Source organism: Antrostomus carolinensis, unplaced genomic scaffold (genome assembly GCF_000700745.2).
Source record: "Antrostomus carolinensis isolate BGI_N321 unplaced genomic scaffold, ASM70074v2 scaffold42383, whole genome shotgun sequence".
Taxonomy (NCBI): domain Eukaryota; kingdom Metazoa; phylum Chordata; class Aves; order Caprimulgiformes; family Caprimulgidae; genus Antrostomus; species Antrostomus carolinensis.
Genome location: NW_010306635.1, coordinates 1 through 12,753, shown reverse-complemented (window position 1 = coordinate 12,753; position 12,753 = coordinate 1). Strand labels below are relative to the sequence as shown.

Below are 12,753 nucleotides of genomic sequence, written 5' to 3'. Positions count from 1 at the left end.
AGCAGGACTTTGGTGCTCAGCGGGGCTTCTGGACACTGCCTGTGTTGAAATGATAATAATCAAATTGATAACAGACTGTTGTTAGGATGTTTTGGAAGGGTTTCATTATGTACCTGTGAAATGCATTTTAATTGGTTTATGTTATAGCGTGATGTTTAATGCAAACGTTTGTTAAGTTTGGTGCGTGCAGGTGAGGATGATTCTCTGATAAAGCCCTTGAGAATTTTGTCCTTTGTTTTCTTGCAGACCTTTGGAACGTTCCAGTGAAGATGTAGATATAATATTCACACGACTGAAAGAAGTAAAAGCTTTTGAGAAATTTCATCCAAACCTTCTCCAGCAGATATGTCTCTGTGGATATTATGAAAATCTGGAAAAAGGAATCACATGTAAGAGAGCTTCATATAATAATCTATTTTATGTAGATAAAACCGGGGTTAGGCTGGGATTGTCTCTTGGAGATCAGTGAGAGAGTATAATCAGTGAAATGGCCATGAAAATGTTTACAGTCATAGTCATAGGGGAAAGCAGGACTAAAGTGCTGCTTGCTCTACAAATACAGCGTGTAGTGAATCTATGGTAACAAGGCACACGTTATTTGATTTAGGACTCTGCCACTGTTTTGTTGAAAGATTAGAAGCAAGTCATTGCATTTAAGCCTCATTCTTCCTCTGTAAATATATTATTGATCTCTTTTTGTAGTTGCTTTGTGTCAGGGGCAGAAGTGTATCACCTAGGCATATCATTAATAGCGTGTGGTTTGCAGTCACTCTGGATAACACAAGACAGATTTTCAGAGCTGCATACTGCTGTGGGGTGCAACAGCTCTATGCGTGCTCTGGCAGCCCATGTGCCAAATGAAAGTGGACAGCTGTGCTTGGTCTGTGAAACTGAGATGGAAATAAGTGGTGGTCCTGTGATGGGAATGTATCAGTTCCCAGAGCTGTGCCAGGGCAATAGCTGATGGGGACCTGTGGTGATGGTAGTCTCAGGTACCCCTCAGGTAAATCTGGCATGCTTTAGGCACGCAGCACTGGGGGTTGCTTAGAGTAATGGGAATTCTGATGCTCTGTAATCACACAGTTGGAATGCCTGAACATCAAAGTCCTGCAGTTGGTTCTCAGCCAGAACCCTCGCTGAAGTCAGTGGGAGCTGTGTCTGCATTGGAAGATTCTGAATTTCAAAGGGACATTGTTCAGAAAGTCTTTTTTGTAGTTCTTTGTTTGTTTGCTTGTTTTGTTTATTAACTAAAACAGCAGTAGAAGAGAAGCAAACTGGGGAGAAGAGTGAAGCAATTCTATGTGCTTTCATTGTTTCTGTAGTGTATGGACTAGTTTACTAGAATATGTGCTTTCCAGTGTCATTGGAAATACTATTGTAATAGTAAGTAGTCTGATACAGCAATTTCTGTAGTGCCAGCAGTGACTACAGTAATATGGGGGAAAATATTTGTTAATGTTGCTAAACTTAGAGAGATAGCTCTTATTTACAAGATTTCATCTTTCCAGTATTCCGTCAGGGTGATATTGGGACGAACTGGTACGCTGTTCTGACAGGATCACTGGATGTGAAGGTTTCCGATACAAGCAACCACCAGGTAAATAAAATTTTCATTGAAACGATCCAGTCAGTAGTATGAAGAAAGGGTATGACTTATGCTGAGGTAGATAATGACATATATTACACAGTTATTTAGTCTTATCACAAGCATATTTCTGAGTCTCCTTTAATCTCAGTTGTCCTTTGTCTATGAAGGCAAATCATGCCATTGATTTCAAAAAAACTGAAATGTAATGCTCTGAAAAGGGGTCTATATTTTAATATGGAAAAAGACTCCTCTGTCTTTTCTGATAGTGCCATATGAAGTTAAGATAAAGATCTAAGATTTGTTAATTCATTCCCTGGAAATATTTTAATTCAGTCCTTGTTCATGAAGTTCAAACCAAACCCACCAACAGCGCAGTCTGATAGCAGCATACTGCAGTCTCCATTGCAAGAATGGGAAGGTTTATAATAATAGCAGATTATTGGAACTGCTGCCATGTTAGACCAGAAGCCTGGAGGTAATACCTATTCAGTGTTAAGAAAAAGAAGAAGTAAAATTCCCCTCAAAATGCAAGCAATTTCTCAGTATCTTTGCACTCCTGACATTACAAAATCAGGAATTTAGACTAAATACAAAAAATAAAAAGGATGAGATGTCTCCTACCCATATTGTCTAAAGTCATGCTGACAAGTCGTGCACTTCCTGCTGTGAGCTGTCTTCTGGGAAGGCACCATGTCCCATTCCCTTCTTCCATGTTTGAGTTCCGGGATTGTCCCACCATGTAGCTCAGCATGGGGTTGAACCTCTGACGTGTGACCCACTGCACCTTCACATGAGTGGTATAGCTACTCAGGACATGAAGTATAACATTATCCCTTTTTCCCACCTTGATTGAATTTAGCATATGTGGGGGGGGTGGCGGTGGTTGTATGTTCTTTGCCCAAAGTTTGGCTGATTGGGGAAGGCTTCTTGCTCATAGAAGATTGGCATCACCAGTGAAATTGGGTCAGAATGCAAGTCAGGGGAGTGTGTGAGCACTGGATCTTTCTACTTCTTACGGTAAAATGATAGATACAAAAGGAACTTCTTTCATATAATTACTTTTAGCAACCTCCTCACCATACTAACTAGAGACCAATTGAGAGTATGATTAGTCTAACTTGAGCAATTGGCAGCATGATCTGGCTGTCATTGGTGTTTTCACAATTTGGAACAGAACTGGGCTCTTACGAGACCCTTTTCTGTGCAGGTCTAAAGCAATTGGGTTCGTTTTCCGGTGTTTGCCGAAAGATGGCACTACACTGTTGTTAGGGCCCAGTGCCCTTTACTGAATCAGAAAAAAATGTATCCACTAAAGTGTTCCGGATGTGGAAGTTAAATTAAGAATCTGTTGGAGTGTTGATTTGTTCCATTAGATGGAGGATGGAACCCTTCAGCCTTTTAAGAACTCTAATGTAAATATTTTTTCTGCTTACTCAGGTTCACCGCATTTTCCTGCCAGCAGGAAACTACAGAGCTACATTCATGTAGTTCTACATTCATGTACCTTCACTACATTCATGTAGTTCTAGTTTTATAAATTATATTCTGCAGTAATTTCTTAACCTGACAGGAACAATGAACTGAATTCTTACCACTGCATAATTGCCATAGGATACATCCTTGCTGCCAAGAGGACAGCAGCTCATGCATTTACCATTCCAGTGCTGGATAAGTTTGGTGACTGAGGACTCCTAAATAGTATTTGAGTCAAATATTTTCTCTGGTTTTGCTCCAGCTTAGTGTTCATACCATGTCTCTCCTTGATCTCCTGCTTCTTGTCTTGCCTTCAGCTCCTGGATGCCCTGTTCCAGTCTTGCTTGTACTTCCTTGTTAGCATGGTGCTAGTCATTCTTGAAGTACTTGCTAGCACTCCCTGCCTCCTGTGCTCACAAACAGTGTAGCTCCTTAGGCAGGCAGCCCTGACAGTCTCAGTTGCCAGCATTGTGCTACCAGCTCGGAATGGACGACCAGTGCTTAAGATGTAGGCATAGTCACCTACCCTTGGAACACATTTTTCACTAGCAGCACCCAGAAGCCAAAGCTTCCTTTGCAAAGTTGTAGTAATGATTAATTGCTCTGCTGTTACTGTTACACCATAAACGGCACTAATGCTCAGGAGAAACTTCCAGTGGAACAAAAGAGATACAGAAGTTTGCCTAAGTTTACAATTTAGAAGTTTGTAGTCTCATGTAAATGCCCAGAAGGACTATGCCATCTTTTCAGGGAAGAGACAATAACTTTGTATTTAGGTTCCTATTGCTTAAAAAGTCTTTAGACATGACTAATAATATTTTAATACTTAAGATGAGCAGGAGGTTGTACTAAATGACCTTCTGAGTTTTCTTGCAGCTTGAGTTATCCTATAATTATATGACAATGCCTACAGTGTTAATGTAAATATGGAAAATAAATATGGAAAATAAATTCTCTTGATTAAAAATGTAGTAGTCCCACTTTTACTAGTTGTTTGTCTTTCTACCTGGGAAACTTAAATTTCAGCAAGCCTGTGAATAAATGTGTTGTGTAGCAGCTACCATGTGCTAACTTTTTATGTAGTTATCTTTGGTGTTTGGTAGCTTTCTCCATTAAAAATACAGTAAGTTATTGCGCACTTGGTGCTTAAGAATGTCTTAATGGCCTTTGCTCCTACAGCAGCATGTGGTTACATGTCTCTCACTAAAAATTATATATAAATGCTCTACTGGATTGAGACTTCAGTGTAGCTAGTGAAGTATTCATTCATACATATTCTTGCTGCACGTTAGCATACTCCTGCAGACAGCTGTGATTTCTCACAGAAAATGTTAGTAATAGTGATTAGGACCAAGCTGAGAATTCATATAAACAGGAATATTAACATTATTTATTATTTGCTTTTATGATAAGAGGAAGCATTCCATGTACTGATTTAAAAGTTTTAATAAAGACAAACATACATGTTTAGGATCTCATAGATAAAGCCTCGCTTTCATCTTGGAAAAATCCTTTCTAGCTGCTTGCAAATCTGTATTGTGTCACAAGAGGGCAGTGTTAGAATACATAACAAAATGAGTACAGGCAATATTTAATACTAAAATAACTAGTTTGAAAATTATATTCAGCTGTTTACAATATACCTGTTTTAAAGAGTTTGACCAGAGCAGATTTCCCTGTTACTGTTAGTTCTGTTCCACTGAGGTGGTAAAATATGCTAGCTGCTGCTGATCATGGTCATTCATTTGCCATTGAAATGGGACAGTACAATTTACAATACAGAGTTCTGACAGGATTACCTATGCAGTACATCCCAAGTGGTGGCTGATTTGTTTTCTATACAAATTATTTATTAATTTTCTGGCTATCCAACAATCAAGAAGAGACTGAAGAGGACTTTTTTTTTTTTTAAGGTAAAAATGTTACACTATGAATCGCTGTGGTAAGTGTAATGAGCTGTTTTGGTTTTGCTTCAACTTTATAACAATAATCTGATAAATATTGTACTTAAAGATCACTTAGTAAGTGACTTAGTAAGTCCCTTTCAAAATAAACAGAAAATGCAGCCTGTTTAGAATCTATCAGAAAGACATCTTTAACCTCAGTTATGAACAGAGTCTGAACTTAATTTTTATTTGGCACTGTTACCTACCCAATGTTACAACTGAGGTATACAGTGATAAAAGTTCCTCTTACTTCCCAGTTTAGTGTTGTCTTTAAAATACTACTGACTGCCTTGTGCATGTTTAATTTTTGAACTGCATTTTGAAAATAAACGGGTTCTGAAGGATGACTATTGGTAATGTCTCAGAATATTAACGGGAATAAATGCATTATGGTGAAGGCATCAGTGTGTCATCTTTGCAAGATTCTGTAGCATTCTGTTTTACTGAGTTAGATTCAGAGCCTTTTACCCCAGATGATTAAGATTTGTATTCCTGTTTGATAAAATGGGAAGGAATGAAGACAAGAAAAACAAAGACCAAATAGCAATTTGATCTGCAGTTTTGCTGTAGTCTGCCAGCTGAATCACAGTGTGTGCTGAGGGCTGTTGCTAGTTTATCTTGCCTGTGTTTTGATGGATTTCTAAGCTGATCAGATTTTAAAAACAGACCGAACTGAACACAGGGCATTGATTTTACAAACAATTAGCCACTTTTAGAAAAGCTGTAAAGGAGGAGCTGTGGGTGCTTGGGTGGTACAGCAGGGTTGGTTGTAGGAAGGTGCAGAGGGCTGGGGATTGAAAGCCAAGTAGGTTAGTGGGGTTGCTGAGAAGAATGACTGTGATGAAAGAGGTTCAGATGTGCATGTAAGAAAGCAAAGAATTTCCCGGCTGTTTGAAACGGAGGGCAAAGGAGGTATGTGATAAGACAAAGTGGCAACAAGGAAAGGGATTTAAACAGGACAGTCCTTGCAATACTACTTTCTGCATGTAAACATCATTATGTATGCATGTAAATAGCCATTATGTATTTTGGAGTTAACCTATGTGAAGTCACAACATAGGTTTGTCCTGTAGTCTGTAGTGTAAATATGCCCAAGCTAGCTCTAAATTATTTTGTTTAAGCATGACAGCTGCTCTACCCATTGTAACACAGAGATTGGCTGGACTAATGTACTCAGCTAAGAAACAGGGCACATTGGCTCGTGCTGAGCTTCACAATATCGTGGTTATACTAGTTTTGGTTTTTAACTTAGCTTATTAAATTTAATATAGAAAAATAATTTAAATTCCATCTGCCAGGTAACCTAGCAAAAAGTGCAAGACATTGCAGGTAGCTTTTAAAGGATCAGATAGAAAGGTATAGAAATAATGCATGTTATTATAGTACAATTAATCTGGTCTGTAAATATTTTAATTAGGAACTAGAAGAGCAGTTGGTCACAGTCTTTCTAGAAGCATAATGCCTCCTTTAAGCAAATCATCTTATCTTGTGTAAAGAGGATGGCCTAACATATATTGGCAAATTGCAATTCTAGTGTGGGAAGATATTTCTACGTTATCTTCAAAAGTAGTTTGATAAGGATTTCCTATCTGAATGGCTGAAACATACTCCAGTGGAGGTAATGGACCGGGAAAATCACTTCATAGAGCAGATAGTTTACTTTCATGTGAATCCTTTGGTTTTGCTGTTTTAAAAGGAAATTTTTGCTGAGGGCAAACTGGACTCTGTTGAAGTAATAACAAGCAGACTTGTTTCAAAATGCCAGCTTTTGCAGATCTCCAATTAAACATGGAGATGGTATGGAGTTCTGGAGGGACACAGGTGCATAGATGAGTTGAAGGTGCAAGGTGTGGCAAAATGATGAAATTATAAACAAACTACCTATTTCAACTCCCTTATAAACAAAAAATATGGAATGAACTAAAATTTCAAAGAAAAGTGTCCAGTCTCTTTCAACCTAGCACTCATAATTTTTTACCTATTTTCTTCATTTTTCTTTCAGACACCATGATTTTGTTTGCTACACAGTACAAAAATTCTGTTTGTGAGTTTGGAAAATAGAAAGTGTCACAAGTCAAGGAGGAGCATGCAGGGATGTGCCTTGTGATGGTGGGGGAGAGAATAAGGCAGTGCTTTGTTTTTGATTCTCATCCATTCCACAGAACGTTCTTACAGAGTCAATAATATTTTAGATTGATGGGGGGGAGGTTTAACAACTCTTTCACTGCATGTGTTTCACCTGCCAGTGAGAGTCAGTGAAACTGAATACACAAACAGCCGCTGATTTGAGCACTGCTATTTTATAGTGTGTTCAGAGGACAGATAGCAATGGAAACAATCTCATCTTTTTAAGTCTTTAATACTGCCTTTTAAATAGCTGTGTGAATTTTAGCTGGTTAGCAGCAGCTGGAACCCCCTGCTGCTTCTGGGATTGCAGAGGGGAACAGCAGACTGAGTTTTGAGCTGCCAGCAATCCTCCTGAAGGCTACACTGAACAGCAGGAGATTTTTGAGTGTAAGTTTAACAGGTGTAATAGGAAATGCACACCTGATTCCCCAGGAGGCTGGAGATGTATAAACAAGGGGAAGAGAGAAAATGGGGCTCTGAAGTCTTGAAGAAGATAGATGGGCTTTCTCCCTAGCTGGCTGTGAAGCTGCATCTCTGTGGAGAGCAATGATGGCTAGGGAAAAAACCTGAAATAACTTTCACTTGGTAGAAGCCTGGACTTCTCTTTAGTGAGTGTAGATGGGACCATTCCAGATCTTTGATTTAACACCCCACAATGTTAATTTACTTGTCAGGCTGAACAGCTGTCTCATCAGAAGTTATCTTAGAAAATGGTTCCTTAACCAACACCTTTCCTTTTCTATTCTTCTCTATTCTGTCTTTAAAGATACATTCTTTAGGACTGTAAAGAATCAAAAAAAGTTAAGTGTTTCAAGGGAGGTTTTGTTTTTTTTTTTTTTAAGAGGGAGGGAAAAGAGTGAGAAAGAAGTTGGAAGATGTAAATCTTGCTTGTGATCCACTTGATGGAAAAGTTTCTTTTTCTGCCAGGCTATTTGGTTATTCTGCCCTAAAGAGAGATCTTTTATCTGAACTTTCTAAATAAAGTTGACAATAAAGTACTGGAGAGCTGGAGATCAAATTGTGAGTGAGCAGTAGGCATGTTTTCTTGTAGCTCCTTTGAATGCAATTGTGAGTATGGTAGTGCACATATAGTGTGTCAGCTCTGAAAGGTAAGCACGTTAAGGCAGAACTTCAGTGTACAGCCTGTATTATAGACTGTTTGTAGAGACTTCTATTTAGCTGCCTAGATGCTTACTCCCAAATATTCTTTCTTTTAAACAGTGCCTGTTCATATTTACCTTCCTTGAAAATTTATTTCTGCCAGTTGGTAAATTCTTCCTAGATCTTTTCTAAGACATAATTGATTTTGTTTTCCTGAACACATAATTTTCTATGGTAATATCTGTGCAAAAGCAATTTGCTATGGTTCAGGGAACTGGACTATTATGGGCATTTGTCTTTGTAATGCAATTATAAAGCTACTAACTTGATCTTAATAACATTTGTCTATTACCACTTATTAGATGCACAAAAGGAAACACAATGCAATTTTAAACACAGAAAATGATGCTGAAATGTGCTTATGCATCTCTCCTGGATTATCAGCCACAAGGATGTAGTGGATGGGATGACAAAATTTTCTGCTTTTATTTTTGTGGACATTTCATGAATCCTACACGTTAGAATTAAACTGTACTTCTAATGTTGTAGCAAGTAAAATTAGCATGTGTTTTTATATGTTTATGTGTATTTGTCTGTGTTCATGTATGATTTCCTTAGTAAAGTGCAGTTTGTATCAGTTTAAATTTTTAATTCTGCTGCTATTTTTTTTTAATTACTCAAAAGAGTCAGTTAAGGCCCAGCTTAGAAGGAGACATATCTAAGTGTTGAGCTTCAAGCCTGTGCTCAGGAACATAGCAAATTATAATCCTAAAATAGAACATGTATCTAAAGATCTTGATTCAGCAAGTTATTTAATTTCAAGTAGTCTAATTCTTTGTCTGCAGTAGCTCATAATTTATACTGGTACTATTAGAGAGGAGTTCCTGGCTGAGAGGGATCGATGTAGACATCTTTCCATCACATGAATGGCATGTGCTCACATACACTCGTTTGAAGTGGACTTTACTGCATGTTTGGGACCATCCTGAATACCCTATTCTAGGTTGTTTTGGACTTTTAATAGTTTTCTTGAATTCCATGGCTTAAGTGAAAAATAATTTATTTTAAAATTTTTTTTAGTCTGGTGCTTAATTGGCAGGCATCCATTAACAACTGAGAGATTTACTGGCATTTTCAACAGGAAGGCCAAGAGCTGATTGAACTATATGACTGCATTCCTCACAGACCTTGTACAATAGAGAAATGCATTTTAAACACAAGAGGATATTGTAATTGAAAGTTATATTTACTGGGAACTCATAACAGTCAAATGTTCTTTCTGATGAGGGTAGCCCATGTAGGGCAGAAATTTATATTCCAACATTGCATTTCTGATGCTAGTTATCTTCTGATCACCTCTGACATTTCTAAAGGCCGTCATCATCACAACAGTCTTTAGAGGTAGATGAACAGAGGTCATAACTTTCTTCCAAAGGTGGAGTTAACTCTTGTGTTCTCTGCTTTGCAGACAGAGATGTCTAATTCAACTGATGGTCACAGAAAACAGAAGTCCTACTTGATTCCACATTGAGGCTTCATGTGTTGTTAAGCAGCATACTGATTCTTTTTGTTGGCGCTTTTAATTAATTTTCTTTTAAAGCAAATTGCTGAAAAATCTTAAAGCAGTGCTATTAGCAAATGTGACATAAAGACTCAAAACATCCTGGAATATTTAATATTTAATATGTGTCCTTTTATTTTTAATTCAAAGGATGCTGTGACAATATGCACTCTGGGAATAGGAACTGCTTTTGGAGAGTCCATTCTGGATAACACTCCTCGCCATGCTACCATCGTTACCAGAGAATATAGCGAGCTCCTTCGAATTGAGCAGAAGGACTTTAAAGCACTTTGGGAGGTAAATTCAGATTTATTTGCAGTTTGTGCAGAAAAAAGTGATTTGACATTTTAAGTGTTTGTAATTAAATATAAGCACATTTATACCATAAGCAAAGTAATAATTCTTTTAAATTAGTTTGGACAAAAAGAAAAACAGTTTAACTTCTTTTTAGTGCTTCATATTCTGCGTGATTGCATAGTTCTCTATTTCTTCTAATGAAATAACTTAGGTGAAATTTCTGGTGGAATTCATTTGTATACTGTGGGTGTTACCTTCATAGCCTTAAACTTGCTTTTATTGCTAGCATTTGTGAGGAGAGTCTATCCTTAATATACTCTGATATTTTAATCTCCTTTACTCCCTGTCTCATGACCAGCTGTGAGGGGTTTAGAATTTGCAGATGGATTGAGATAATTCAGAAATTAAGTTCCTGATTACATGTGAACACCCTTAAAACTTTCCTTTGTGGGGAAGGTGCTGCTGAGGTTCTTCATTCTATAATCTGTGTGTATTTTGGTATCCATGCTGAGAAGACTTCATTAACATGTTACTGTGATGAGTTACTGAACTTCAACCAGTTTGCATTTTTGCAAGCGTTACACTTGATCTGAAAAGTGTTCTGGGAATTGAGAGGCATCCTGTTGGCCTGGCCTGCACTATTGCCAATTTGTACTGCCAGCTTGTTTCAAATGGTGACTGTACAAATTTAGGTGTTGTGTAGAGCTGTCAGATGGTGTGATGGTGTCCTAAAGTTGCAGATCTAGGGACACTAACTATTTAAGAAATAGATGCTGATTGTAGCATTCTAGTTCAGCTTATCTCTTAAGTGCAGATAGATGGGGGGTTTTTTTGCTTTCTCTTTTCCTGAGAAAGAGCAGTATTATACTCTAAATAATTATCCTAAAGTAATACTAAAGTAATGGTGTCAGAGAGAAAATAAAATCTACAACTAGCTACACTGACTGAGGAAACAGCATTAATATAATCTGTCTGCAAATATGTTGTCTTGAGCAAAGTTAATGGTGCAGCATGACCAAGACATGAAAGACCAATGTGTGAATGAAATGTGCTGCCATTGAATGCTCCAACAGTATCAGATTTCATTCTTTGAGTTGCATAGGCATAACTTGTACTGGTTTTTGGCACTGTCTACAGCTAAAATAAAATATTCATAAAGTCTCAGCAAATCTGAATTGCACAAATTCAATATTTTTCTGCAGATCACACTTTTTCTCTACAGGAGCTTCATTGTAGCTTTAGACCCTGGCATTAAAAGATTAAATATGCCAATGGTCTCATCTGTATTAATATGTACTACACTTGCAGAAATTTTTAATGTAGGTAGTGCTTTACAAGCTCGTGGTGGAGGAGAATAAATCCAGTTGTAGGTTTCTCAAGTAACATTTTTTTAATTCACTTTTTATTGGTATAAGCAGAAATTATTCTGCTATGTATATGATTTCCTGCTAAATATTCAGAGATTGTTGGTTTCTTATCAGAAATATTAGGATAGTGGAGGTTCTTAAAAATTTCAAACTTTAAATTATATTTAAAGTTGGTTTAAAACAAAAATCCTGATGTCATTTGCTGTTTAATCACTAATGCAATGTTGTTTCTAACAATTTTGCTGATTTTTATGAGGTTTTTTTAATTAAAAGCTCGTGTGTGTTGAAAGCATTAGGAGCTATCATAGGGAGCCTTAGCACACGTCTTGTATATTGCAGATTTGTTGAAATCATGCAGAAAAGCACATTACAGATGCTGCAGGTGTCAGTCACAGACCACAGTTTAGCTTTGTGGTGCTTCTTTGCCTTTTGTGCGGTTTTACAGTGAACTTTTCATGTATTTTGGTGTTCTTTCTTTCAAGGAGGCTATTCCTGTGTTCTTGGTGAGTGGAACATTATGCCATGAAGTATAACTTTGCTGGTTATTCTGAGGTAGAATGAAGTTGTTAATTTTTTTCAAGGCAATAGTTGTTTTCTTGCAATCTACTAATCCCAAAGCCTCCATAAACTGCAGCTAGGGTTTGATAAACAGAAAATGTTCAAAACAGAAAGAAAATTATTTAAGAAAATACCCCCCAAAGTTACTAGCAATAGCAGCAGTAGTGTATTATTATTAATGTTAGTGTTATCTGAAGAAAAGTAAATACTTTTCTTAAGGGAAACTTTTTGTTATGTTATGGACGGTGTGTTGTTCTGTGTACCTTATCCTAAGATTCATATATCTTTGCTCTGACAAAGCTCAGAAAGGGAAATGGTTATTGATACAGAGACATTCTTAAATTTGTTTTTAATGAAAGCCACAAAAAGTCAAGAATGGGTCACAAATATTTATTATCAGAGGTACCATAGGAAAAATGGGAGAAGGCAACAGTGTCAGTGTCACTACAATGCAGATATGGTAAAAACTAAAATCTATTGCATACAAATTTCAACTCTCCAGATAATGAGAAGTTTATTCCAGAAAGTAGTTCTGTATTAAAAAAAAAAAAAGTTGAATAATTAAAAAATAATATAATAGTGTAGTTTAAGAACAACCTAAATAAACTGTAGGGTTGGAATTCTTAAAATGGTTACTGCTTTTATGAATCTAGGATTTTTGTGATTAATAATAGAAGTGCAAAATACACGTTGTGTATATGATTAAGTTTTTTGTTTGGTTGTTCCCCGCCCCCC

General features: G+C 37.1%; 1 protein-coding gene across 1 annotated transcript; it reads left to right on the top strand.

Annotated features, from left to right (window-relative positions):
- Window positions 1-246: 246 nt before the first annotated feature.
- LOC104522808 (rap guanine nucleotide exchange factor 4-like) lies at window positions 247-10,093 on the top strand (the record flags this gene model as incomplete). Its single annotated transcript, XM_029084319.1, has 3 exons — window positions 247-389; window positions 1,509-1,597; window positions 9,947-10,093. Coding segments are annotated over 3 exons (379 nt in total), but the record flags the coding sequence as incomplete, so codon positions are not given.
- Between the last annotated feature and the right edge of the window lie 2,660 nt (window positions 10,094-12,753).